The sequence below is a fragment of the Emydura macquarii genome, unplaced genomic scaffold, assembly GCF_026122565.2.
Source record: "Emydura macquarii macquarii isolate MOO-44397 ecotype Brisbane River unplaced genomic scaffold, CSIRO-AGI_Emac_v2 contig_3345, whole genome shotgun sequence".
Taxonomy (NCBI): domain Eukaryota; kingdom Metazoa; phylum Chordata; order Testudines; family Chelidae; genus Emydura; species Emydura macquarii.
In genome coordinates this window covers 5,597,413-5,624,631 of record NW_027133482.1, presented here as the reverse complement: position 1 = coordinate 5,624,631, position 27,219 = coordinate 5,597,413, and the positions used below count along the sequence as shown (strand labels likewise).

The 27,219-nt window shown below is 47.5% G+C and overlaps 1 protein-coding gene across 3 annotated transcripts in view; it reads left to right on the top strand.

The window, feature by feature from the left end:
- The window catches only part of DYSF (dysferlin), a 273,511-nt gene that overhangs the window by 202,811 nt on the left and 43,481 nt on the right, over window positions 1–27,219 (top strand). For all 3 annotated transcript variants that reach the window (XM_067533631.1, XM_067533629.1, XM_067533632.1), the window contains 5 exons: window positions 15,255–15,353; window positions 17,683–17,811; window positions 22,699–22,854; window positions 24,140–24,231; window positions 26,372–26,542. In XM_067533631.1, the coding sequence (XP_067389732.1) occupies window positions 15,255–15,353; window positions 17,683–17,811; window positions 22,699–22,854; window positions 24,140–24,231; window positions 26,372–26,542 (647 nt within the window). The remainder of the gene's footprint in view (window positions 1–15,254; window positions 15,354–17,682; window positions 17,812–22,698; window positions 22,855–24,139; window positions 24,232–26,371; window positions 26,543–27,219) is intronic.

Below are 27,219 nucleotides of genomic sequence, written 5' to 3'. Positions count from 1 at the left end.
GCTTCAGGGAATGTGCTTTGTCTACACTAGACTTTTAGAAGGTGTTAGTCAACATGTTTAACCTTTAAATCCTTGTCTAGACAGCTGTGTGGCTGGGTTAATGCATCAGTGATGGCCTGTGCTATACAGGAGGTCAGACTAGATCTAATTATGGTCCTTTCAGGCTTTGGATCTACGAGAATTTGGCACAAAATGTCCAAAACATATCGATCAGAAGTTGTTTTTCTTTCATCTTTTTTTCTTTAACCTGACAACTTCCTTGTCTATGTGCCTGTGTTCTGTAGGAACGAGGGACTCTACATGGCACATATCTATATTCCAGAGATACAATCTGTGTAGGCTTTATAGTCTCGTACAGTCATTCCAGTACGTAGGGCTTTGGCCCGACAGGTGAAGGAGCTGGATTCTTGTCCTGGCTCTGCCAGCAAATCACTTCACCTCTCGGTGCTATAGGTTTCTTCACTTGTAAAACAGCAGTGATGATATTTGCCATCCTTTGTAAAGCATTTACCATCCACAGAGCTCAATGTTACGCAAAACTTGCTTCTGCTTTGTTAGCTGTAAAGTAAATCTTTCATGCTTTCCTAACCTTTTCCTGTCCTGTGTCTTTGCTTCTTTGTTAGTTGCTCCCGAATGTCTGTTTTAATCAGTAACCAAGGACAATTACTGTTATTATTTTAGCACTGAGTATTTGTGCAGGGTACAAAAATTGCTGTAATTTCTGGCCCCAAAGATCTTTCAGTCTCTAGAAGACATACAGAGAGAATATGGTGTGTCTCAAAGAACCCTGAGCAGGAAGTAGCTTCCAGTTTTAATTTTAATGTGTGTGTTGTGGAACTACACCTTGCAAAAGACACCAAAATTCCAGTATTTCAATATTGTCGAGACATTTTTCAACCCAGCCCCATAAAAAGGCAAACCTAAGGCAAAAATGGATAAAATTTGAAAAACTGCTCATTGCATCCATGAAATTCAAAGGCTTATCTCCACTCCTAACGAAGTAATCACTAACTGTTACCTAGAGGAAATAAGTACATTCATGAAAAGATGGAAAATTGATGTATACGTAGACATCAAAATTGAGGAATGGGAGAACACATGGAGTGATTGTCTCTCCACCTCAATAAACAAGTTAATAAAAGAAAAGTACATTAAAATTCTTTATCAGTGGCTACTATCTCCCCTTATAGTACAGGGCTGGGAAAAATGCTGGAAAGTATGTAGTGAAATGGGAGCATATCTGGTGGGCCTGCCCCAAAATTAAGACATTTTGGAAAGCCATTGGAGACTCCATATAGGAGATAATGGTGTCAGCTGTCAGATAACTCCTTAGTATTTTTGTTAAATTGTCCTAAAAACTCTGTATCTTATAAAAGCCCTAAAGAATTGCTCACTCATCTCCTGGTTGCTGCTAGAACTGCCATAGCAAGGTGGCGGAAGAGGAGTGACTCCCTTCAACTTATTGACTGGTATCAAAAAGTGTGGGATATTCTGGTACTAGAAAAATTAACTTATCAAGTCAGAGTTTTACAAAGAAGAAAGAAAAAAGAGAACTCTCAGACTTAGAAATCTGCTGGAACTTTTTGGAGTTGGCTGGTGGTGTTGCTGTCACAAAATCTGATAGCTTGAGAACTTTCTTTGAATGCTATGGAAGAGGGAAACCCCTTCAACAACCCTGGATCGAAAAATTCAGATATTAAAATAAGGAAATAGGAGGACAAAGGAGAAAAGCTTAATAGTGTGTAGAGTTTTGATGGGACAACTCATCTACATGACACTATCTAAATCAGTAGCCTTTAGCTACTACTATAATATGAGTCCATAGTAGCTGTCAGTTGAGGTGCCTTCAATGGTTGCAATGAGCATGGGAGAAGTGATGGGAGAAGTGATCTCTCAAGCAGGCAGGTCCAAAGGTGTGTGGGGCATTTTTCTGTCTTGTCTGTGGAAAATGGAAACGTTACCAGGCCGTGTATGGATTTCCTGTCTGCCTCACGCCTGAACACACACAGGTGGAGAAGAGTGGATGCTTTGTACTGAGGGTCCGATTGTGTCTGAAGCAAGGGAAAGGGTTATTTTCCCTTCATCTCGAATGCATTGCGTATTCTCGGTGTGTGTCTAAGCTGTTTACTCCCCTTCTTGCCAAGCCTGGTTCGGGTTCCTTGCACATCAGATTAATGTAATTTGGGAACAGGATCGCATTGTTGTCTTTGTTTTTAAAAACGGCCTCTGATCCTGCCGAGCCAAGGTGCACCCTTCTCTCTAGTGGGACGGTAAGGCTGTTTAAAAAAAATGTGTGCAGTCAGTGACCATTGTTAACGCGTACATAATGCATTAGAAATGTCATGGTTAATAAAGTAGAGAAAGAAATTAACAGTCAGAGACCTGCAAGAGTGCCCCAGGAGTCGGTCCTGGGGCAGGTTTTGTTCAACATCTTCATTACTGATCTGGAGGATGGGGTAGATTGCACCCTCAGCAAGTTTGCAGATGACACTAAGCTGGGGGGAGTGGTAGATACCCTAAAAAAAAAGGTAGGGATAGGATAAAGAAGTTTGACTTAGACAAATTGGAGGATAGGGCCAAAAGAAATCTAATGAGGTTCAACAAGGACAAGTGCAGAGTCCTCCACTTAGGACCGAAGAATCCCATGCACAGCTACAGACTGGGGAGCGACGAGCTAGGCAGCAGCTCTGCAGAAAAGGACCTGGGGGTAACAGTGGATAAGAAGCTGGATATGAGTCAGCAGTGTGCCCTGGTTGCCAAGAAGGCTAATAGCATATTGGGCTGCATTAGTAGGAGCATTGCCAGCAGATTGAGGGAAGTGATTATTCCCCTCTATTCGGCACTGGTGAGGCCACATTTGGAGTATTTTGTCCAGTTTTGGGCCCCCCACTACAAATAGGATGTGGACAAGTTGGAGAAAGTCCAGCAGAGGGCAACAAAAATGATGAGGGGGCTGGAGCACAAGACTTATGAGGAGAGGCTAAGGGAACTAGGCTTGTTCAGTCTGAAGAAGAGAAGAATGAGGGGGGATTTGATAGCAGCCTTTAACTACCTGAAAGGGGGTTCCAGGGAGGATGGAGCTAGGCTGTTCTCAGTGGTGGCAGATGACAGAACAAGGAGCAATGGTCTCAAGTTGCAGTGGGGGAGGTCTAGGTTGGATATTAGGAAAAACTTTGTCACTAGGAGGGTGGTGAAGCACTGGAATGGGTTACCTGGGGAGATGGTGGAATCTCCATCTTTAGAGGTTTTTAAGCTGAGGCTAGACAAAGCCCTGGCTGGGCTGATATAGCTGAGGTTAGTCCTGCTGTGAGCAGGGGGCTGGACGAGATACCTTCTGAGGTCCCTTCCAACTTTCATCATCTCTGATTCCATGATTCTAAGAAGGAAGCTATACTCCAGCCAGGCTCTCTAGCACTCTCTTGTCGGGTTCCTGTCTGATGCCTTGGCGCCCAGTTGTACTAAACCCTTCTAAGAGAAGCCCAGGGGCCAGACTTTTGACAAGGGCTCAACGCCCACAGTTGGCAGCCAGGTTTTCCAGAAGATCCCAGCACCCGTTTAGACACCGGAATGAGCGCCCAGTTTTCCAAATGTGCCCAGCCTCCGGCAGCTCTCGTTGTTTTCCGTGAGCTCTTTTGAAAGTCGCGTAGGTGCCTGAATGTGAGCTGGGCTCTGGGAAATCGGTCCCCCTGTTGTGGGCACAGAGCACTTTGGAAAATAGGAGCTCATGGTGCTTTTCAATTGAGACACGCTCTGACCAGCCGGCCCCCCAGGTGGGAAAGATCTTCTTGGCTCCACTGGTGAAGGTGATGAGTAACAGATCACAAGGCTCCCAGGTTGAGTTTCATCTGCCGGAAACCTGGAGGGTGCTCGTGAGGGAGGGGCTGAAACCGAAGCCCAAACCCGGACCCCTGCTCGGGGTGTTGGTGATTTTCCAGTCAAGAACCAGGGGATGGGTCTCCCTCCTTGTGCCAGACCCCTGGATCCTAAGCAGCTTCAGATGCTCTAGAGTTTGGATCCAAACTTCGTGTCTTGAGCCCCTGTCCAAAGCAGGTTCAGACACCAGATGGTGGGATTCCACTCTAGAGTCTGGCTCTAGAATCAGCTGTCCCCAACACGTCACACTTATTGCAATCTGCTCCTCTTCACAGCCCCTTGGATGCTTCGCTCCATGGACGGGGCGGTTGATACATCACTGTGTTAAAATATACTTTAGACCACGAGCTTGATGGGACACTTGTCAAGTTCAGCTGCATGTTCAAGTCAATAACTGTCTCTTGGTGAGCATCTCCCGTTGCTTGTCCTGCCATTTCTCACCCCCCAGAAGAAATGTGCAGTTCAGACATTTCCTCCTTTTCAGAGACTCATAGAATGATAGAGGTGGGAGGGACCTCAGGAGGTCATCTAGACCCACCCCCTGCTCAAAGCAGGGATGTTGAGATGTTGGTCCACTTTCAGCCTGCCGCATTAGCTGTGGTGGCAAACAGACAATCTAAACAGACAGCTGCCTGTTCGCCCAGGGCAGGCAGCTCCGTTCAGCGCTTGTTTAGAACAGATCCGGCTCATGAATTTCCTAAGGACCTGTGCTAAAACACTCTGGGGCTTCATTCATCTCTGCTGACACCATTGGCATCAGCAGTGAACGTGGCTCATTGCATTTCAGGTCCTGTGTGTCGACAGGGTGAGCTGCCATCTTGTATTAGGTGTGAGACCGTATTCACAACACGTTTCGGCCTTGTGCATGGCTCCTATGTAGCGTGGGTGGCCGTGCAGTTTCCAGTGGACAGTCACAGAAAAACCACTACAATTGGCCCCCAGTTTTAGAAGAGAAGCCAAGGATAGACTGGGCCTTGGAGACCGAACTCTCGTCCCTCCCACTCAGACCTCATCTCTGCTAGAAAATTAGGTGACGTTAGAGCACAGCCTCGTGTTAGCTAGCATGATGTTAGTCTCGAGTCAGCTGTCAGCATAGACAGGAATCATCACACTGAACAGCAGAACAACCCAGCCCAGTTGGAACCCCCGGGGTGACCACCCCCTGCAGGGATGATCTGAGACCTTACTTGCCCCTGATAGCAAAGTCATGCATGACATGGTGCTCATCACACTCCTCCGAGCCGTGCAGGGCAGGAAGACACATTGGTAAGGCAGCACCGGGGACATTTGGCCTGCAATTGTCTGTGCTGTCCCTGATCAGTCTCCAGGCTGTCAACCTGTCTCTTTTCCTCAGCACTAAATTCACTTAAACCCTCCCTCCCCAACTTGTGTGGTACTCAGATTTGGATTTTCCTGAACATTTTAGCTTATCCTAAAAAAAAACCCTATGGAAACGATTACAAATCATGGCCTACATCCTCCACTCACGGTGGCAGAGTCCAATCTTGGGAGAGCGTGGCGCTGTTATTCTGAAGGCTTTTGCATTGTTTTGATTCATTAATTATGTTCTAAAATTTGCTTTTGCTATTGTATGTTGAACTGTGATTCCCTAACCCCATTGCTAACCAGTCATTTTAATTTGTAGCTTGCAGAAGGCATGACCAGCTCCGCTATAATTAACATGCCAGCTTCTCGGGCCGATCTCCATGTAGGTATTGCTTCATTTCTGACTTACTGACGTGGGCTGGCTGGTTTTGATAAAGAGGATCATTTTTTTTTAAATCTCCAAAAATTGAACCATGGCTTTTGCTAAAAGATTCCTTTGATCTCCTAGGAAAATGACAGTTTGTTGTTATGTCTGTCTTTCATCAATCACTTCCCTTAAAGTCAAAGAAAACGAGGTGGGATGGAGGGTGGAGGATCAGGAAACAGCCTTCCTCCTAGTCCTGTCATGATTGCGCACCGATGTACACTCTGGAGGGTTAGCCTTCCGAAGAAGAAGGGAAACAGGTTTGAGTCCAAGACGGTTGATTAGGTGACTGTTACCCAGATCCTGCATGAGAGTTTATGATGCTCTCGATCTTATTTCCCCAGTTCATTTGTCCAAATGATACGTTTTCTTATCATTTGTGGGAAGAGCTTATAAAATGTATTAAGGCTGGTCCCCCGGGTCTAGAGAAGTGCTCCGAAGGTTAGAGTCATATGCATGGATGACCCATGGTTGGTATAAAATCAGCCCACCTCTTGCGCATTTGTAACAAAGCGGAGTATCTTGTTCCCACCTTGAATTTTTTGCAAAATCAAATGTTTGGGTAGTTTTTGTCTTCCGGACAGGGTGATAAAATTGTGTCCCTTGCTCTGTGTCGATAGCCATGAGGTGTAACTTTGGAGACCTGCAGTGGTCCTGTTCTATATCAGTACATAATTCCATCTGCTTAGACCATGGTTGAATTTGACCCATAAACTATAGGGCAAATTCTGCTCCTGTTGAAGTTGCACCCCTGAGGTCAGAATTTAGCTGCACTGCTTTCCATTTTCCTAATTGGACTAAATCCAATTAAATCCAATAAATCCAATTAATCCCTCCCCACCAACGCTGCCTTGCCATGACTTTATATTTGATCATGTATATAATAAGGAAGGGCCAGATCCAAAGCCTTTGAAGAAGTTCAGATCCAAGTCTGCATTTGAACTTTGTGTTTCTCTGGGACTAGGCACAATAAATCCCCATGTATTTGATAAGGCTAGGCTGAAGTTCTGCTGCCAAGAGAGACCACAATGGGCTTTCACAGGCTGAACCGAGCAGGTAGTTGAAGGAGTATGTTACATTTGTTGCATTGTGGGTTTTTGTAGCTGCTGCAGCTTTTTGCGTGCAAAAATACAGTTGTATCTATACAGATATGGTAGAGTGTGCTATATACCTTCTTTCACAGCTCCTTTACACAGATACATCTGTCTTGTTGAATGCACACAATTACTTTTAAAAGCCAATGTATTTCTTATGCCCAGAAAATGTGCCTTTTCCCCAAAGTGGTCTCCTTTTTCCACGCCGAAAGCAGAATGGGTGGCTTTGCTGGGATTCAGAATATGGAAACAAAAGCCCATAAATAGCCTTTTCCCTCACCCCGTCATCAGCATCTTTAATTTAGGTGAATATGTTTTCGTTTTAGTTCAAGTGAAATTTTGAAAAGAAAAAAAAGCTGTAAGTCATTAATTTAAAATAAAAGCTATGGAATATTAGGCAGTAATAAACCGATTCCAATGCCCTGTGCTGGGACCCTACAAGAATGTGATTAAATATAATAAACCTCATGTTCTAAAGACCTGCTGACGCCTCCCGGGGAAAACCTTGGAAACCATTCTGTTTCCGAAATCGCACCACTGAGACACCCTATTTTTGACCCTTCTTGTCTCCTTGTTCTTTATTGCCAAGGATCTTTGCACGAAAACAGGATCTTTTGTTGCTTAGGAATGAGGCTTAGGGGCTGCAGCTGGGAAAATTTAAGTTAAATATTTGGAAAAACTATTATGGCCAAAAATTCTGCAGATGCAATGCCTCTGAAGTCCACAGGGTCCCACCGGATTCCACTGGGTCTGGTTTTGTCCCCTTGGCCCTGGAGGACAAAGAGACAAGATGAGAAGGGAGGCTGTGGATTTGCCACCCGTGGTGAACCAAGGATTAAGACTAGTGTATCCATTTCTTAGGGCATGTCCTAATGGGATTTTTACCTCAAGTTCACTGATTCATAGATTCCAAGGCCAGAAGGGACCCTTCTGACCATCCAGCACAGCCCATAGAACTTTCCCAAAATAATTCCTAGGAGAGATCTTTTAGGAAAAAAATCCAACCCTTGGTGCAGCGTTCCTCCCTTCTCACTGCAATGCTCCCTCCAGCATGCAGTGCAGTCTTTTGGAGACTGATGCTCAAGCCAGCATGTGGCTATGGAACCTTTAAAGTGCAGTGATGCCTAGACCAAGTCATCTACCAATGAGAACGCTCTATCCCTATCACCCTCCTACCCCTAATTCACTGCAGCCAATAGGACTGTTGCATGCAGATTAGTTGTAGAGGAAGAGCGACAATGTCTAAAATCGGTCCACTTAAGAATTCCATGAGCCATTTACCCGATCCTATCCGTAGGCTGTATAAAGCATAACAGTTCGATACAACAATCTTAGTTTATTTCAATTGAATGTCTTCAAGCGTAGCATAGGCACAAGATTTCCATGAATGTTAACTACGTGGGAAGTTTGAAGAGTCTGTGTTATTTAGATAATTCGGGATAAAGGGAAGACAGACACAGAGGCAAATATTTATTAAAGGACCTATTTTAAAATTGCATTTGCTAAGCTAGTTTCCAGATGTATTTGTAATTTCTCAGAACGTTAGTTATGGATTCAGAGAGAAGTGCTGTATGTTGAGGGGAGGTATGCTGGATTTTCCATACGTAACGGAGGCTGAATCCCTGCTGTGAGCTCACAGATCAATTCAGCCTTTACTATGGAGTTGCAACTAGCACCTCTGTAAGTATAGTTCCCATCCCCCAGGAAATGCCAATATTTCAACATTTGCCTGATGAAATTCTCAGACTTATTTATTGTTTGAAGTTATTTGTAAATGTTGCCACTGCAGACTTTGCTGTCTCTAGATGTTCATTGCAGATATTCACATTATTATTGTTTTCAATTATCGTTAGTACTGCAGTAGTGCCCAGAAGCACCCCAACCTTGGCTGAAACCTCATTGTGCAAGGGACTGTACAGAGCATGTGGGTAGATGCAGTCTCTGCCCCAAAGATCTTACAGTCTTGCAACTGGTGCTGTTTTTGGCTGGTCACGTGGTACTGCTTCTGTTCCCTGAATGGATCATTTTTGCAACTAACTAACAGAGAAAGTAGCAAACTTTACAATCCAATAGCTTTTGACCACTATTCACCTCAATGCTTGCCCTTTGTGAGCCTTCACGCCAACACGGTGAAATTCCCCGTTGTGCTGAGAGCCTCTGCACCACTTACCCCTGCAAAGTCGGGCTTGATGGGTGCAGAGCCTCTGTGCTTGTCTGTGCTGCACCGTGGCGGATTTCGCCCACTGTGAAGATACGAAAAGAAGTTATGGGCTGGATGCAGGAATCACTCAGTGAAATTCTCTGGGCTGTGCCGTGCAGGAGGTCAGACCAGATGGTCATGGTGCTCCCTTCTGGCTTTACAATCTATGAATTGTCAATGACTGTAAATGCCTTTTTGCCTTTGGAAATTTTTCCAAATTTTCCCAAGTATTTCCCTTTGGAAATGCCTGTTTGCTTTGAATTCACAGACGCACACCCCTAATACACTGTACAGCTCTTTCTTTTCAGGGTTGGCGATCCTGGGCCCCATTCCCTCTCTCTGATTACAGTGGGAGTGCTGGGGGGAAGCAGTTCAAAGGCACAAAATGTCACTTGGTACCTGATTCCCATCGAAAGTCTCCAGTTTCCATTTGTTCCATTTTTTGTTCTCTTGAACGGGCCTGGTTCTCCAGTCACACCCTTTTGACACCAGTGTTCCTCTGCTGACGGCAGTGGCGTTATCCCCAGTTTGCACTGGTGTCGGTGAATGGAAAATGAGGCACAGGCCTTCAAGGAAACAGTGCTGAGCTTTAAAGAACATTTATCCAGAGGGGGCTCCAGCTGAGAAGAAGGAGAAGGAATTGGATTGGGATTCAGGAGTTCTGAGTCCAGATCCTGCCTTTCACACACTCCCTGTTTGACCTCAGGGTACATATATAGAGCAGCTGTGTCGCATGATTCCCAGGAGAGGTATGTGTGCCAGTGCCTAAAAACAGTAGTCTGACTGCACTGGCTCAGGCCAGGCGACCAGAGATGTGCCTAGAGTCTCTGAGGAGCTCATGCTGCTGGGACCACCCTGCTCTTCTCAGGCACTAGCACATGTACATCTGTGCGAACTGGGAGTCACACCTCCCAGCCATTGTGTAGATGTACCCGGGGTTTCTCCGTGCCTTGCGTCCCTCCCTGTAGAATGGGACTGGCAATGCTTCCTTTCTGCCCACCTTAGTCTGTGTGAGGCTAGACCTGTCTCTCACTGTGCACATATAAGGTGCCTTGCATAATGAGATGCTGAATTTGGTTGGGGTCTCTAGGTGCTGCTGTAATATAAAATAAGCATGATAATTTGGAGCAGAGGGAACGATCCTACGCTGTTTGCCCAAATCATTACAAGGCTTTTGATTTTGTTGGCTAGTCGTGTCGTTAGTTGTAACAAATACAAATAACTCATCACATGACAAGCTAGTGAGGATAACATGGGCCAAAAAAAGGGGAGTTGAAATCTGTAAACTATTTGGAATAATTGGTTATTTGCTGTGTTTGCTACTTCCAAATCAGAGCACATATTTTACGGCTTATCCTGTTGCTATTAGCTGGAAGAGCTGTCAGGATTGGATATCCCCAGCTGAAACTGATAGCTGAGATCTCGCTCTGAAACGAAGTCCAGCCTCCCCCCTTCTCCCTTCCCCCCCCCCAAGCTTTTAGCATTCTTGTGGTCAGTCCCTCGAGCATCTTGCACGTCACGGGCCATTGTACCACTTTGGCAGATGACGCACCGCTGCATGAAGTGGCGTTAGAGAATGATGGACTGTGGAAGAAAACGCTGCAGAGGCTCCGATACCCTGGATCAGCTTGTAGACAGGAGACTGCAGTCAGGCTTCTTAGGGGCCGTATTATGACATGGAAGCAGTCAGTGTGAGCCTGGGTGTGTTATGCTTCCGGGAAGGCTCACAAACTCCCATCAAAACCTTTCCCTCATCCGTTTCCAAGCGTCGACATTATTTAGATCCAAACAAGTACCATTTTGTCCACCTTTGGTAAGATAGCAAAAATTCACGGTGGAGAACTAATGACAGAGTGGGGAGGAAGAACTGCCTGAAACTCCACGAGCGGATCATTTCACAGCTCTACCCTTAAATAATTTGGGTGCTGATCAAAGGACAGGCCAACCCTCCTGCCGCACCCTTTTTCATTGCCTGCAGATGGATGAGCAGGATTTTCCTCCTCTTCAATTCTGCATCTTCATGTACATGCTGCTGGTCTGTGCTGCTGCACAGGGCTAACATAGCTTCATTTTCCTAAAGGATGATATGAGAATGGGCAGAATGGCCCTGTAACAGAGTTCTGGCCCTTTAAGGACAAGCCCAGGTCCATCACAGGCTTATAATGACTGCAGCCTGGAAGGGAAGTTGGGACAGCAAGGAATTCTGGGATAAGGGGGCAGGGCTCTACAAAGAGACACTTCCCCGCATAGACACCTGGAGGGAGCAGGTGCCAGCCACCCTGTTGCAGGCCCCAGTACATTGGTGTTGTGTGCGATGCATGATCTGCCAGAAGGGAAGGTGATGGGAGCAAATGACTGACTTCTGGCTACCCCAGGCCCATGGAGAGGCTGCTCCATGATGGGAATTGTGGAGGAATCTTCTGGGAGCAGGGGTCTGGTCCATGGGCCAGATTCATCGCTGGGGTAACTCTTTCGACATCAGTGCGGTTGATGTGCCTCCAGGCCCTGTCCTAGCAGTGACACTAACCTCCTGCACTGACATTTTCTCTGCATGGGGATAATCTGCTGTGATGCATGACGTTTGAGGGTGTGGGGCTGTGTGTCACGCTGCCTGAAACGATGCACGGGAGCTTTGGGAGGAGCAGCAGTTAAAAAATTGCCCGCACGGACGATTCATTGAAAAGCAAGACACGACGTCTCGTGGCCTGGCCCTGCTGGACCCTAGAACCCAACACAGCTCTGTGTTCCGCACCCAGTGCTAGGTCTGACGGATGCTATCCCCATAACGGGAAACCCATCTGCCTGATGGTAGGCCTTGGTCGGTCGAAAAGCAAGGACCTGATTTTTGTCTTTTTAACGACACTTTGCACCGTAATTAAGTGTACTCCTGCAGGGCGTCTTATCGTTCGAGCAGGGAACTGCAGATCCAGGCTCCTGGGTTGTGTTGCCAGCTCTGCTAGTGACTCCCTGTAGGGTTTTGGGCTTGTGTCTCAAAAACCGTCTGACCTGCTCTAACAACAAGACCGATCTGTCTCAGAACCGGGTTGTGAGGCTCAGTTCAGTTGAGCGAAACACACCCTGACGTGAGGGCCTGCACAAAGACAGCATGCTCTTTTAAGCCCCCTGTAAGTCCTACTTTGAGAACTTATGTAGGATTTAAGGGCATGTATGCCTTGGGCTGGCCCTCTTTGTAAGGCTGAATTTAGGCCCTGATTTAGGAAGGTACTTAGGTATAGGCCTGAGTCCCAGAGACTTCAATGGGACTTAAGCACATGATTAAAGTTAAACACATGCTTAAGTGCTTTGCTGAATCAAGTCCTTAGTCTCAAAAAGACGTGGAGCGCGTCAGCTGGAAGGTGCCGTGTATCTGTAAAATGCTGTTATTTATTAGATGCTCTTAGAACCTGAATTACTTTCTCTTAAATATAACCATTCATTTTGCCTTAAAGCAGCACTCCCTCGCCACACGTCACGTGGTAAAATAAAACTGATGACTAGATTCTAAGGTGAGACGGGGCCACTGTGAAAATCTAATCTGACCTCCTGCATAACACAGGCCTTAGGACGTCCCGGTATTATTCATTCCTAGTTGAACTAGAGTAGATCTTTTGATTTAAAAATTGCCAGGGATGGCAAATCCACTGCAGCCTTTGGTGAGTTGTTCTGATGGCTAATGACCTTCACTGTGAAAAATTTCCAGCCTGAAATTGTCCAGCGTCAACTTCCAGCCATTGGATCGTTTTAGACCTTTGCCAGCTAGACTGAAGAGCCCATTATGAAATATTTGTTCTCCCTGTCGGTATTTATAGACAGTGATCAAGTCACCCCATAACCTTCTCTTTGTTAAGCTAAATAGATGGAGCTAAATAGATTCATGTGATGCTCTTCTTTAGTGCCTCTTATGCAGGGATCTCAGTACTTTCCAGACATTAACGGAGCCCCCGCAAACATCACTGCGAGTTAGCTAAAGGTTATCCCCATTTTACAGATCGGGAGGCCAAAACGGAGGCACAGAATGGCAAATTTCCTTGACATCCATGGGAGTCATGACTGCTCAGCATGTCTGAAAAATTAGGCCACCCAGGCTTGATCTGGTGCTTGCTGACGTCAGTGGCGAAGCGCCCATCAGAATCAGGGCCTCACAGAAGGAGTCTGTATATGAATCAAGGTGCCTGACTTCAGGCACCCGACTTTGAAAAGTCTCAGCCCAAGTGACTTGCTTTTGGGGTAAAAATGTACCCGTGGAGAGAGGCCCATCACATGGAGTGTGTCCCACTTACATCTGCTGTCGGGTTAAGTGAGGCTCCAGGGGTTCCTTGGCCTGGTGCTGGATCTCTGCCCAGGAGATGGATCCCGCCTCCACGGAGTCAGTAGCAGAGCTGGAAATAAAGAAATCCAGACTCCCACTCATGCTCTCTGATCAGTACACAGCCCCGCTTCCCAGATAAGACACTTAAAGTGCTTTTGGCTGTTGCCTGATTATTAAATCAAATCCCCCTGTTCAGTCACATGTGTATTGGGTCCATTGCTTTAACTGGCTTTTCCATTTGCAGGCAAAACGATTAATGTCCTTCGCTATTAACATTCCAGCTGCTTCCGCTGCCTTTTTTTCCCCCCCTCTTCTTTTTGTAACATTGGTAGAAATCAGCAAAAATATCTAACCCAATGCTTTGTCTTGGGGCTGCAGAAGATACCATGGGTAAGTCGTCAGATTAGTTTAAGTGCTTTCTTGTAACTTGGAACCTGTGGAATGTCACAATAAAGCCATGGTGGTTAGGACATAGATTTTTAAACAATAAAACCAGGGGAGCGATGAAAGGCAAGATTTTTTAAAAAGGAGGTACCGGAGGCCTCAGAGCTAATTTATGTAATATTTCTATTAAAAACAATGTCTATTCAAGACAGCAATTTAAAGCCTGCACCATTGGCTTAAAATCTAAATCCAATAAATCTCTACTATGATTCCTCCATTAGGTCAGTGTGATGGAATTTTGTGGACTTCTAAAATAAGACATCATTAGTTTTCAGGAATGTTTCATGAATCACGGTCAAAGCCCCTTCATCTTTGCTTGCATAAATTTCAAAATCATGCACTTAGAATAAAAAAAAACCCAACGTATTTTCAGAACCCGGCAGCCGGCTCTCTCCTTGGAATAATATTCACAGACCTGAAAGCCCATTATCCCGCCCAGTTTACATAACAGACGAGGTGACATCTCCTTAAAGGCCTTGAGTCTCCTGCCATTCACTTTCAAAATCTAAGCTAGATAGGATTGGTGATTTCCGTTTATTGCACAGGTCTGCATAGTTGTTACATTCTTCTAGAGAGAGGTGACGTTTTTTGAGAGCAGGATTTGTTTTAAGCAATGAAGTTGTTATTTACTCTTTGTACAATGCTAGTGTCTAGGAGACCCAGACTTGGGCCGGGACCCCACTGCACCAGGTGCTGTACAGAACAAAAGGACAGTCCCAGCTCCCAGAAGTTTACCACTTAAGCTTGCAGAGGGGGGGTGGGTTTAGTTTATAAGATATTTAGGCACATACCTTCAGCATTCTGCGGCACATGGCCATGTTAGTCTGGAGGCTAATATTATAACCGGTCCACGCATCTACCTGGGGTTCCCTAGCTGAGTGCCACCAAGGTTGACCAAAAGCTGCTATCTGGAAACAAATGCTGGTGGCTTCTTCTCAAGAGCATCTTAGATCCACTCTTGGGTGAGATTCAGAGGGCTCTAGGCACCTCTTAAAGTTCTCAATGCTTAAGCGTTGTATGACAGCATCCACGTTGGCCATCACACTGAGGATTGAACCAGAGCCTCCAGAGCGAAAAGAAATACTCTATAAGGCTTGGGTTAAAGAGCAAGGCTCGGTAATAGCTCACGTCCATACTACAAAGTTTTGTTAGCACAGCTCCGTTGGTTAGGAGTGTGAAAAAAACACCCCCCTAGCCAACATAGCTGTGCTGGCAAGGTGTAGATGCAGCTGTGCCGACAGAAAAGTGCTTTTTTTGGGCATAAATAATGTCATTTGGGGATGTGGTGGTGTTATGCTAGCAGAAAAACTCTGTTGGCGCACACTGCATCTATACTAGGGGCCTCTGCCAGTATAACTCTGCTGGTATAGCTGGATCAGTAGAGCCTGTGTAGTGTAGACAAGGCCACAGACTCACAGGTCTGTGGTTCAGGCACAAAAGGGGGAACACACAACACAACACCCCCAGATCACTGGGTGCATGGGTTTGGTGTTGGCTGTCTGCACAGGGATACGTTAGACGGTGCGGTTTTTTGCAAGGGTGGTTTCCCAGAAGAGATGCTTCATTTTTTTCCCCCTCCTCCAGGAAGAAGAGTTCATTGACTGGTGGAGCAAATTCTACGCTTCAACGGGAGAGAGAGAGAAATGCGGCTGCTACTTAGAGAAGGGCTTTGACACGCTAAAGGTAACCTCATCTCCTTGTGGTGTAGGCCTCGTTGCAGCTGGTTGCCAAAGGCCAGCTGGAACTCGCGATACGGATCGTTGGTGGAGAGAGATGTATTTTAACATGGTTGTGCCAGTAGAAGGTTTTTTTTTTTTCTGGATCTGATTCTGAAATCATTGGGAGTTTTGCTGTTGATTTCAACGGAAGCTGGGTGGGGCCCTTGGTACGTCAGTGGCATAACTCCCATGTGTAAAGTTAAGCACATGAGTGGAGCTGGTTGGAAAATGTCTCCTCTCTCCCCCAACCCCTCCCCTCCGCTCCCCACGCACACACAAAACTGTTTTTGGAAAAAATTAGAGTACTGAACATTTTGGCTGACAACCAAAATATTTCACTTTGGAAATGCTGCCGTGGTTCCACATGGAAGATGTAGTTTCTGTGCCTTGTGCTCCCATTCTCCTCTATAGGCCAGGCTTCCTGGTTGGACTGCGTCTCCCATGATGCACAGTCTCCCCTCTTGGAGAAGGATGGCAGTGCATCATGGGAGTCCTTGGTCATGGGGATGTAGTCTGGCTGGGAATCCCAGCCCATAGAAGAGAAAGGGGACATGAGACAACTGAACTACAAGTCTCATGTGGCACTGAGGTGCCCTTTCTTAACCAGAATATTTCTGTTTCGGGGGGTTTCCTTTTTTTGGTGAAAAATCCCGATTTTCTCCAGAAAACAAAGATTGTTTGTGAACAGTTCTGTTTGATCCATGTGACAGAGTGAACCCCTGGTCAGCCCCTGCCACGCTAGCTTAGCTCGCTCAGGGGCAGCAGAGCGGGTGGCTGGGCTGGGCCTTGATTGCCTGAGGGAAGGCAGCTGTGTGTGAGCACAGGCTGAGCAGCTCCGGGAGGTTTGATTAGGCCATGACCTGCAGCTGCCCAGCTGGCCCAGAAGGGTTTATAAGCCAGGTCTCAGAGGGTTTGAGGGCAGAGGGGGAAGGAGTTGCGGGGAGGGGGAAATACAGAGGTGTTGCTGGTCTCCCTGGACCCTGAGCAGCCCCAGCGATGGCTGGCTGGCTGGCTGGCCCGCCCAGCCAAGGCCCAGTGTGGTAGTGGGAGATTCTGATGCATGTTGTAAATAAACCACCGATGATTGCAAGCTTGAGGGTCTCCAAGTCCTTTGCGGTCCAGGGGGACACTGAAGAGAGAGACGGTGAGGGGACCCCGGGCAATGGTTGGAAAATTTTTGACCAGCTCTACGCATGAGTAACTTTTTGCAGGATTGAGGCCTGTGGGCTGGGTGTGGCGGGGCGCTATCAGTCTACAAGTATTAGACGAGCATGAGTTGGCCACGCACGCATTCCCAGAATATCGGAGATTCCGGTGCTACTGGAAATGACATGGGCCTGTCCATGCCAGTGTGATCTCACATGTGGGGATGGTGTGATCACACCAGTGGGGTGGCGTGACACACTTTTAAAAATAGCATCCCACCAGCTGATGCTGGACAAAACCACGGCTGGTTTTGTTTCAGTACTCGAGGGGAGACAAACCACCCAAAAAGAGAACCGTCCAGTTTATAACTCAACAAATGAGCTGCCTACAAGGGTGTGAACCCCAAGGAAGGAGAGGAATTGTTGAAGCTGGTACAAGCAGGATGAATTCAATTCTCAATCCCACAGCAACAAGTGTAGCGTAAGAGCCCCCTGTTGAATTTAAAACAGGGAAATCATTGCTTTGGTTGCCAGGAAATTGTTCCCACCGATGCGGTTCCTTGGGCTGTGGAAGACGCTCCCTGGGGATGCAACAGGAGCCCTGTTGCTTGAGGATATGTCTACACTGCAATTAAACCTGCAGCTGGCCTGTGCCAATTGCCTTGGGTTCACGGAGCTCGGGTTAAGGGGCTGTTTTGTTGTTGTGTGGACCCAGGCTCTAGGACCCTGCGAGGGGAGACAGTCCCAGAGCTTGGACTGCAGCCTGAGCAGAAGTGTCTTCACTGCAATGAAACAGCCCCTTAGCCAGAGTCAGCTGGCACGGGGCAGCCACGGGTGTCGAATTGCAGTGTAGACATACCTGGAGTCATTTAAACCACAAAGTGCTTGGAGAGTGACCATCCCACGTTGGCCTCAAGGGGCGGTCTAGGTCAGTGGGTCCCAACCTGTGGTCCACGGACCCTTGGGGTTTAAGGGGTCTGCGAAAGGTTGTTGTTACCATAGTGATCTGAAAGGCCTTCTCCCTCCCTGATCTCTAGGGTTCTGGGAGTAAGGAGATACAGACGCAGCTGTGATATTCTGCAGCTGGGGTACACCCTGTGCTTTACGGATGAAATGCATCCTTTTAATCAGGGGGGTTTTCCTTCTTAGGTCTACGAGACGGAACTGGAGAATGTCGAGGAATTTGAAAGGCTCTCTGACTTCTGCCGCTCCTTCAAGCTCTACCGCGGCAGAACACAAGACACCAACGAAGATCCCTCGGTGGTGGGGGAATTCAAGGTTCGACAGCCTCTGTTTATCATTTATATTGCTTTATCCAGCCATAGTCAGTTGGAAACTAGCAGCTTAATCCCTCTAGTGCCTCCCTGTGAATATTTCTTTGTTATCAAGCATGGAAGGATCTGTTGGACTCCAGGCCTGGCAGGGGTTGGGAACGTTGCAGAGGGCAGAGAAGACGGGAGTTGGTGCTTAACATCCTGGATGCGATGGGTGTGTCTACACGGCAGTCATAGGGTGTGATTTCAGCTTACGTAGACCTACCCCAGCTAGCTTGAATTTAGCTAGTGCAGGTCCCGGAGCAGTGAAGCGGCGGCAGCTCATTCAGCAAGAGTAACTCTGGGAATACTTACCCAGGGTGCTAGTGGGTTTGTCTAGTGGTTGCACGGCTTTAGTGTCTGAGCTCACTGTTCCGGGGTAACGGCTGGAGCTGTGATTACAGTGTAGACAGGCTCGGCAGAATTTGATTTTTATTTCATACTTTTATAATTCCGACGGCTAATATCCAATGTTCATTTTTGTTTGTTTTTTTCCCTATTTTTATTTACTGAAATGTTCACAGTTGTGTAAAATTGTGGGTTTGATGCATTTCTGTTCTGTTTTTATTGATTTAAGTTTTCACATTTGTAGGGACGTACGGAGGGTCAGACGAGGAGGGTGTTGGATAATTATTTGGTGACAATGGACATTGAGATTGAAAAAAAGTTAAAGCTTCAGAGCCATTAAAACACACACTGTCAACACCGTGTGTCGTATGCACTGTACTTGGAGCCATGTCGGTCCTAGGATATGAGAGAGACAAGGTGGATGAGATAATACCTTTTAACGGACCAACTTCTGTTGGTGAGAGAGACAAGCTATCAAGCCACATAGAGCTCTTCTTCCGGTCCGGGAAAGGTACTCCCAGCGTCACAGCAAAATGCAAGGTGGAAAAGATTGTTGAGCATAAGTGGTTAGCACATATTGTAAGGGTCCATTCAAGGTAGAGTGGTGTGTTAACACCTCTGCAGTCATAGGGCAAAAAGAGTGGGTTGGTGGGGTACGGATTGTTGTAATAAGCCATAAATCCAGTGTCTCTGTTCCATCCATGCTTTTTAGTGTCTAGCAGAGTAATGAATCATTGGTGTTGATGACCGTACCAGCGGAGATACGTCTGCAAGTTTTGCATCTGTTCTGGCAGGGTCTGGAGCTGCTCTGAGTTGGTTGTAACCTACCATGCCACAATGGAACGAATACAGGGTATCATCAAACAGCTACAACCTGTACTCATACAATCCCATCCTGAGAGAAATCTTTCTTCAACCCCCACTTCTGGCATTCAAACAAGCCCCAACCTCTCCAAGCTTATCATCAGCAGAAAGCTCCCCATAGCCCAAGACACATCAAGTCAAAGCGGCACCAATCCTGCCAGAACAACATGCAAAATCTGCAGCCATATCTCTGCTGCTACAGTGATCAATACCTCCTGCCGTCCACCCACCCAACACCTTTCAAGATCCAGGGGTCTTACACATGCGTATCACGATGTATGGTTGCGCACTAAATCTACTGCACTAAATCATAGAATCAAAGAAGATGAGGGTTGGAAGGGACCACAGGAGATCATCTAGTCCAACCCCCTGCTCAAAGCAGGACCAACCCCAACTAAATCATCCCAGCCAGGGCTTTGTCAAGCCAAGCCTTAAAAACCTCTAAGGATGGAGATTCCACCACCTCCCTAGGTAACCCTAAACGTCCCAATAACAACCATGTGGGTGAAACCAGACAATCGCTACACTCTCAAATGTATTCGCACAAGGAAAATGATAAAAGACAAAAACACCTATCACTTCTGGGTGAACACTTTTCACAAAGCCATCAGTTTATATCCGACCTCTCAGTCCTCATTCTCAAAGGAAACCTGCACGACACTTTCAAAGATGAGCCTGGGAGCTTAAATTCATAACTTTGCTAGATACTAAATAACATGGACTGAACCGAGACACTGGATTTATGGCTTATTACAACAATCTGTACCCCGCTAACTCTCTCTTTTTGCCCGGTGACTGCAGAGGTGTTAACAAGTCACTCTACCTTGAATGGCCCCTTAGAACATGTGCTAACTGCTTATGCTAAATAATCAGTTCCACCTTGCATTTTGCTGTGACGCTGGGAGTACCTTTCCCGGACCGGAAGAAGAGCTCTCTGTAGCTCAAAAGCTTGTTTTTCTCGCCAACAGAAGTTGGTCCAATGAAAAATAATACCTCACCCGCCTTGTGTCTCTAACATCATGTGTCAAAATTTTAGCCTTAAATCAACCCTACATTTTAAAAATTTTTGCCTGTCTGTAAGTTTAGATTATTGGCACTGGAAATGTTTTTTGTTGGGGGGTGTGTGTATGGTGAAATGGATGTTTATGGTATTTACTGATTAAAATCTAACCCTTGTAAGTGTAGACGTGACCCAAGCCCACGTTATGGATCAGACGTTAAAGTCCTGACTACAAGGGCCTGTTATTTATTTGTATTGAAGTAGCACCTCGGAGCCCTGGTCTGCCCCTCCCCATTGTGCTAGGTGCTGTACAAACACAGAAAAAACAGATGGTCCCTGCCCCAAAGCCCTTACGATCTAAGAAAGAAGAAATTGCACTTAACACTGTTGTAGGGCTGCTGGCAGAGTGCAGCTGCTGTGTTCCGCCCAGAGGCGTCAGCACCTCAGTGGTGGGCAATTGATTCTCCACACTGTGTGCGGGAGAGAATTTGCATTGTATGCTGTCAGCAGAGCACTTTGGGGTCCTGCTGACTGAAAGGTCTTGTAAAAACAGTCTGTATTGGTGCTTATTAGGATGAATTATTTACTATTAGCACCCCCATGGAAAACCGGCCATAAAAGTGTACTAACAAACACACTCAGAGCAACCTGCCTAGGCAGGTCTGACTGCCATATCCCCTGGAGTGACGACTTTCTCCACTTCAAAACCGATACAGGCTTAGACATAATCCATGTGGAAAATCACATCTGGAGTCAGCATTGCCTGCGGCTGACTAGGTCTAAACAATGAAGCACCTTTCTTTCCTGGAGTGGCAAGACCATGTGTGTGAATGGGTTGTCAGGCTGTGTACGCAAGTGCTCAGAGCCAGTCCCTTCAGTGCACTCACTCTGCCCGTCTCTCTTTAAATGTATCTGTAGCAAATAATACTTTGTGTTTATAAAGCACAATTTCATCTGAGGATCTTGGCTCCTTCAAAACATTAGGAAGCATACAGATGAAATTCAGGATTGATAAATGCAACGTAATGCACATTGGAAAACATAATCCTAACTATACATATAAAATGATGGGTTCTAAATTAGCTGTTACCACTCAAGAACAAGATATCGGCGTCATTGTGGGTAGTTCTCTGAAAACCATCCACTCAATGTGCAGTGGCATTCAGAAAAGCTAACAGAATGATGAGACTCTTTAGTAAAGGGATAGATAAGACAGTAAATATCATATTGCTTCTTTATAAACCCATGGTGCGCCCACATCTTGAATACTGCCAGCAGATCTGGTTGCCCCATCTCAAAAATGCTATATTAGAATTCAAAAAGGTACAGAAAAGGACAACTAAAATGATTAGAGGCATAGAACAGCTTCCATATGAGGAGAGATTAATAAGACTGGGACTTTTCATCTTGGAAAAGAGATTACTAAGGGGTGATATGACAGAGGTCTATGAAATCATGACTGGTGTGGAGAAAGTAAATAAGGAAGTGTTATTTACTCCTCCTCATAACACAGGAACTAGGGGTCACCCGATGAATTTAATAGTCTGCAGGACTAAAATGAACAAAAGGAAGAATTTCTTCTTACAATGCACAGTCAACCCGTGGAACTCCTTGCCAGAGGATGTTGTGAAGGCCGAAACTATAACAGGGTTCAAAAAAGAACTAGATACGTTCATGGAGGATAGGTCCGTCAATGGCTATTAGGCAGGGATGCAAAGCCACGCTCTGAAGTGTCCCTAGCCTCTGTTGCCAGAAGCTGAGAATGGCCGACAGGATGGGTCACTTGATGATGACCTCTTCTGTTTATTCCCTCTGACGCACCTGGCACCAGCCACTTTCAGAAGACAGGATACTGGGTTAAATGGACCATTGGTTTGACCCAGTTTGGCTGTTCTTATGTTCTTATTAAGGGCCCAATTCTCATTTATACTAACAGCCCTTTTCACCACTCTGGCAACGCAAGGATACAAATGACAGTAGTGTAAACGGGGAACAGGGCCGAAGTAATTATATCCCAGAAAACCCTTGCATAGTAATTCAGGACATATAGGGTCTGTCTGCACTGCAGTTAGACACCCGTGGCTGGCCCAGGCCAGCTGAGTCAGGCTAAGGGGCTGTTTAATTGCGGTGTAGACGTTCAGGCTGGGCTGGGTCCCAGGTTCTAGGACCCTGTGAGGGGGGCTGAGTCTGAGTCAGCTGGTCCGGGCTAGCCGCAGGTGTCTAACCGCAGTGTAGATGCACCCATAGGCATCACTTCACTAGTCGAATGCTGACATGCGGCCCCCTCTGGGTTGGAACACGGCAGCTGTTTAGCAGCTTTAGGACAGGGAGTGAAGGATCGCTCCTCCATTCAGTGTGGCCCTCTGACCCCTTCTAGTGGTGTCTGGAGCACAGAGAGAGGTGGCGGAGCCTGCTGAAGAGTTAGCTAACACTGGCTCTTTAGCGCAGAGAGCAGAAGGCTATGCTTAAAGATTTTGAGGTTCCATCCTTCCTGCAGACGACTTGCCCGGGGATGTGGTGTTACGCAAGCCGCATTGCACTGATTTTCCCCGAGTTCAGTCACAAAGTTGACAGCTTATTAGCATTTGTAGTGTCACACGCCTGTGTGTGCACACATGTGAATGCTCAATCTCTTTTCAGGGCTCCTTCAAAATGTACCCTCTCCCGGATGACCCCAGAGTGCCGGCTCCACCACGTCAGTTCCATCAGCTCCCAGCCAAAGGACCCCAGGAGTGTCTCGTCAGAGTCTACATCATCCGTGCCTTCCACTTGCAACCCAAGGACTCCAATGGAAAGGTATCAGCAGCTGGGAGCCATGGCTATGGGGCTGAGGGCAGAAATCGTGGGTGGAATTCCCTGGCCTGTGTTATCCAGGAGGTCAGACTGAATGGTCAAAATGGTCCCTTCTGGCCTTGGCATCTAGGAAAAAACTGTCACCAACTTGTTCTTCAAAGTGCCATTTCCATGTTTTCAAAGCCCAATGGCCTAAGCTCTCCTGTATCGTTGTCAGACTTTTAAACAGAGCTGGTTGAAAATCCAAATTAATTTCTGCCCAAAATTTCAATAGAAGCAAAACATTTCCTTCCCAAAAAAACTTTTTTTTTTTTTTTTTTTTTTTTTTTTTTGGGCAGAAATCTTCAGAAACAATTTTTTTTTTTTTTGGACAAAAAATTTAAAATGAAAAGAAAATTGTTTTGCTTCAAATGGAAAATTTCTGTTTTATTTCCCTTTAAAAAAAAAAATAAAAATGACAAACCATTTTCTGAAACTCCCTTTTTCCCCCTGGAAAAGAAGGAGAACATGGTTTAAAAATGGAGAGATGGAAAAAAACAAAAATGAAAATAGATTTTTTTTTCAGTTTTCAAAAACTGAAATGAAACGAAAACTTTCTTTTCCTTATAAGAATTTTTCATCAAAGAATTTCAGCGAAATGGAAGTGTTTGGGGTTGGAAAGGCATTTTCTATCCAAAAAAACCCAAAGTTCCAACCAGCTTCCTTTCCCAGCATGCTCTGATTCCTCCCGCGTGATGCAGCCGGGAGAGAACTGGCTACTTCTTACTCAATGGCCATGCTCCGTATGTGTCTTTGAGTTACATCTGCTGACTCAGCCAGCCCCCTGAGGACCTCTGCATCATAGGTTCTTCTCCTCCACCCCCCGGCCTCTGGCTATGATCTCCCTGGGGGCAGGGTGTTTGCTGATCTGAGACAAAATTAGTGATGTGTCCCCCAAAGCGTGGGGCTGTCATGAGGTCTTCAAGGCAACTCTGGTGAGCCCCTTCCATACTGCCACCTTGATGGCTCAGCCTCGCTGCCTGTCCATGCCCATACTGGGCCTGGAACAGGAGTCACTGCCGGATCGGCCAGCATTGGCACCCACCGGAATTTGTTATGAGGTGCAAAGGTCCACTTTCTGCCACCCTTGCTGACGTGGGGTCTCACTCAGGGGCTGTTCATGGAACGAAGAGTTGGTCCACATGGTTAATGGTGGCAGAATCTGCTCCTTAGTGATTATTATTGTCATTGAAGATGAGTGTGTAGCAGCCCCACCTACTCAGTTCTTCCTTTCCTCCTGTCTCTTTAGTGTGATCCCTACGTGAAGATTTCGGTGGGAAAGAAATCCATTAATGACCAGGACAGTTACATCCCATGCACTCTGGAGCCCGTCTTCGGAAAGTACGTTTCTCTTTCTCTTCCGTTCCACATGGAGCTGGTGGGACTTGCCCCCCAGGGAGGGTCACAAGCAGACCTGAAAGAGCAGGAAAGGGAGAGGAAGGATGGTCTGGTGGCTAAGGCAGTGCTCTGGGATTTGCAAGGTTTTAGTTCAGTTCCTGACTCTGTGTTCCTGGGTGAGTCACTGACTCGCTGTTCTTTATCTGTAAAATAGAGGTGATAATACGACATGGGAACGGCCATGCTGGGTCAGACCAAGGGTCCATCTAGCCCAGTGTCCTGTCTTCCAACAGTGGCCAATGCCAGATGCTTCAGAGGGAATGAACAGGACAGGGCAATTATTGAGTGATCCATCCCGTCGTCCACTCTGGCAGTCAGAGGCTTCAGGACACCCAGAGCATGGGGTTGCATCCCTGACCATCTTAGCTAATAGCCACTGCTGAGCCTATCCTCCGTGAACGTATCTCATTCATTTTTGAACCCAGTTACACTCTTGTCCTTCACAATATCCCCTGGCAAGGAGTTCCACAGGTTGACTGTGTGGTGTGTGAGGAAATACTTTCTTATGTTTGGTTTAAACCTGCTGCCTGTTAATTTCATCGGGTCACCCCTGGCTCTTGCGTTTTGTGAAGGAGTAAATAGCACTTCGCTAGTCGCTTTCTCCACCCCAGTCCTGACTTTCTAGACCTCCGTCACTTCCCTGCATCGTCTCTTTAGGGCTGTCAGGGTCTTCAGCTTATAGACCACCCCTTTACTATGTGTTTGTGCAGCCCATAGCAAACGCTGACCTGCTCCCAGTTAGGGCACCAGATGCTGCCGTAATGCATGTAATAATAATGACCTTGGCTGTCCACAGCAAGCCCCGCAAGCCAAGGGTACGATCCCTTTTGCCATGCCTGGCTTCCAGCCAAAGGCCAGTCTAGACAGAGCTCTGCTCCTACCACCCCGTCGTTAAGACGAGACGGAAAACCCAGGTCCCGGCTGCTCGTGGCTATTAAAGCTCTCCTTTCACAAGAGTAACCCTGGGATCCTGGCTCTTTTCCAGCGTGGCTAATTACGTTTTGCTGACCTGAATTCCCCCTGCCGCTTTAATTGGAGGCACAATCACTGCCTTCCCTCCCTAAACGCTGCTGCATGGTGGTGGGGTGTTGTTAAAAGGGCAGCACATTCCACCCCGGAGGCAGCCGCCTTTCAGCAGCAAGTGAAGTGACTCCTAGACACAATGGGCCACACCCTGGTCGTTGGTGTAAACAGGGAAGTCAGTGAAAGATCAGCGAGCGAGGCTGGTGTGAGTGAGATGAGAACAAGGCCCAGCATAATGCGTGTGCCTTGTATATATGATATAACAGGAGCACGAGGACCAGCTCCATCGACTTCAGTGAAGATCTACCAGTTTACGTGTCTGCCTGACTCCGTATAGCCAGAGAGTATTCTTTGGGATGCTTCTGGATGGGAGACCCCACATCTAAAATAAGGTGGTATTGAGGGCCATCTCTAGCTCGCACGGGGTTGCTTTTCATCCAAAGGAAATCAGGATCATTCCCGTTTTGTGGAGGGGGAAAGGAGGCCCAGGGAGGGAAAGCAGCTTGCCCAAGGCCGCACGGATTAATCAGCGGCTGACCTGGGCGCAGAATCCGGGTCTCCCCCGGTGCAGACCGGGAGTTCACAGCTCTGCATCCCTCAGCCAGGCATGGTGGGACAGCGGAGGGAACGGCAGGCCTGTAAGCACGGCATCCGTCTTGTTCTGCCGTGTGCCGGAGGGTGGATGACGGGAGGTCTGTTTCCACTGGCGTGTCTGTGCAAAGAGGGGATCCGCAGCTGACCCCGGGGACAGCCAGTCACCCCCAGCTCATCTCTCAGGCGCGGGAGGTCGTGCCTCGTGGCTGGAGCAAGAGTCGCTAGTCAGGAATTGCAGGCCAGGGTCAGAGCCGGGCGTCCCAGGTCAGGAGTCAAACCGAGAGTCCGGACTGGGTTACCCGGCGCAAAGCTGGGAACAAGCCGTGGGCGAATGCTTTGGGCAGCCCCTGAGCTGCTGCCTCTCCTCAGCTGACTCCAGGCCAGCTGCGCTCCTGTGGGTGCCTAGAGGCTGGCTTGGCCGCTGGCCCTGAACCCCAACGCTCCCGTGCCTTCCCTCTTCCCACAGGATGTTCGAGTTGACCTGCACCCTGCCTTTGGAGAAGGACCTGAAGGTCACGCTCTATGACTACGACCTCCTGTCGAAGGATGAGAAGATTGGCGAGACCGTCATCGACCTGGAGAACCGGTTCCTGACGAAATTCGGGGCCCGATGCGGCCTGCCCCAGACCTACTGCACGTAGGTGCCGCCGAGGGCTCCGGTGTCCGGGGAGGGCCGCGCGACGTGTCGCAACATCACGCGATGCCTTGTGGGCCCTGCGGGGCTGGTGTCGGAACCCAGGAGCTTTCCACGAGCGTGTGGGAGTCACCCTAGCGCACCCAGGATCGTCCGGCGGATACTGAGAGGGGTGCAGGACATGCCTGCCCTAGTCTTGGGGGGGGCTGGATGGGCAAGCTCAGGGGTTGTCAGCCACGGAGTGGGGGGGCTGGCAATATCCCAGCTGCATGGAAGGATATGTAAAAGGGGGGGGGGTATGGGAAAGGTTCAGACCCTCTGGGCGAGGTGGCCTAGCAGGATCGGGAATAAAGGACGGGGTTGAATTTTGGCTGGAAGCTGAAGCCAGAGTGCAGCCTGCCGCTGCCTGTGTAGCCGTGCTGCAGGGAGACCTTCCCCCGCTGGACCAGGGCGTCTCAAAGGGAGGGTCCCCCGGGCCAGGCCAGCAGGCGCTTTGCCCAGATGCACCGACGTGTGACGATCTGAACTACATCGCAGCCTCGTAGGGGAGGCGTGCGAGATGGGCCAGGCTTTTAGGTCACTTCCTGCCAGCACGCGATTGGTCCCTACGGTTTGAAATGTCTCAGCTAATGGGGCTTCTCTCATTTCCCCGTGGAGATGGCCACTTTCAGCTTGAAGTT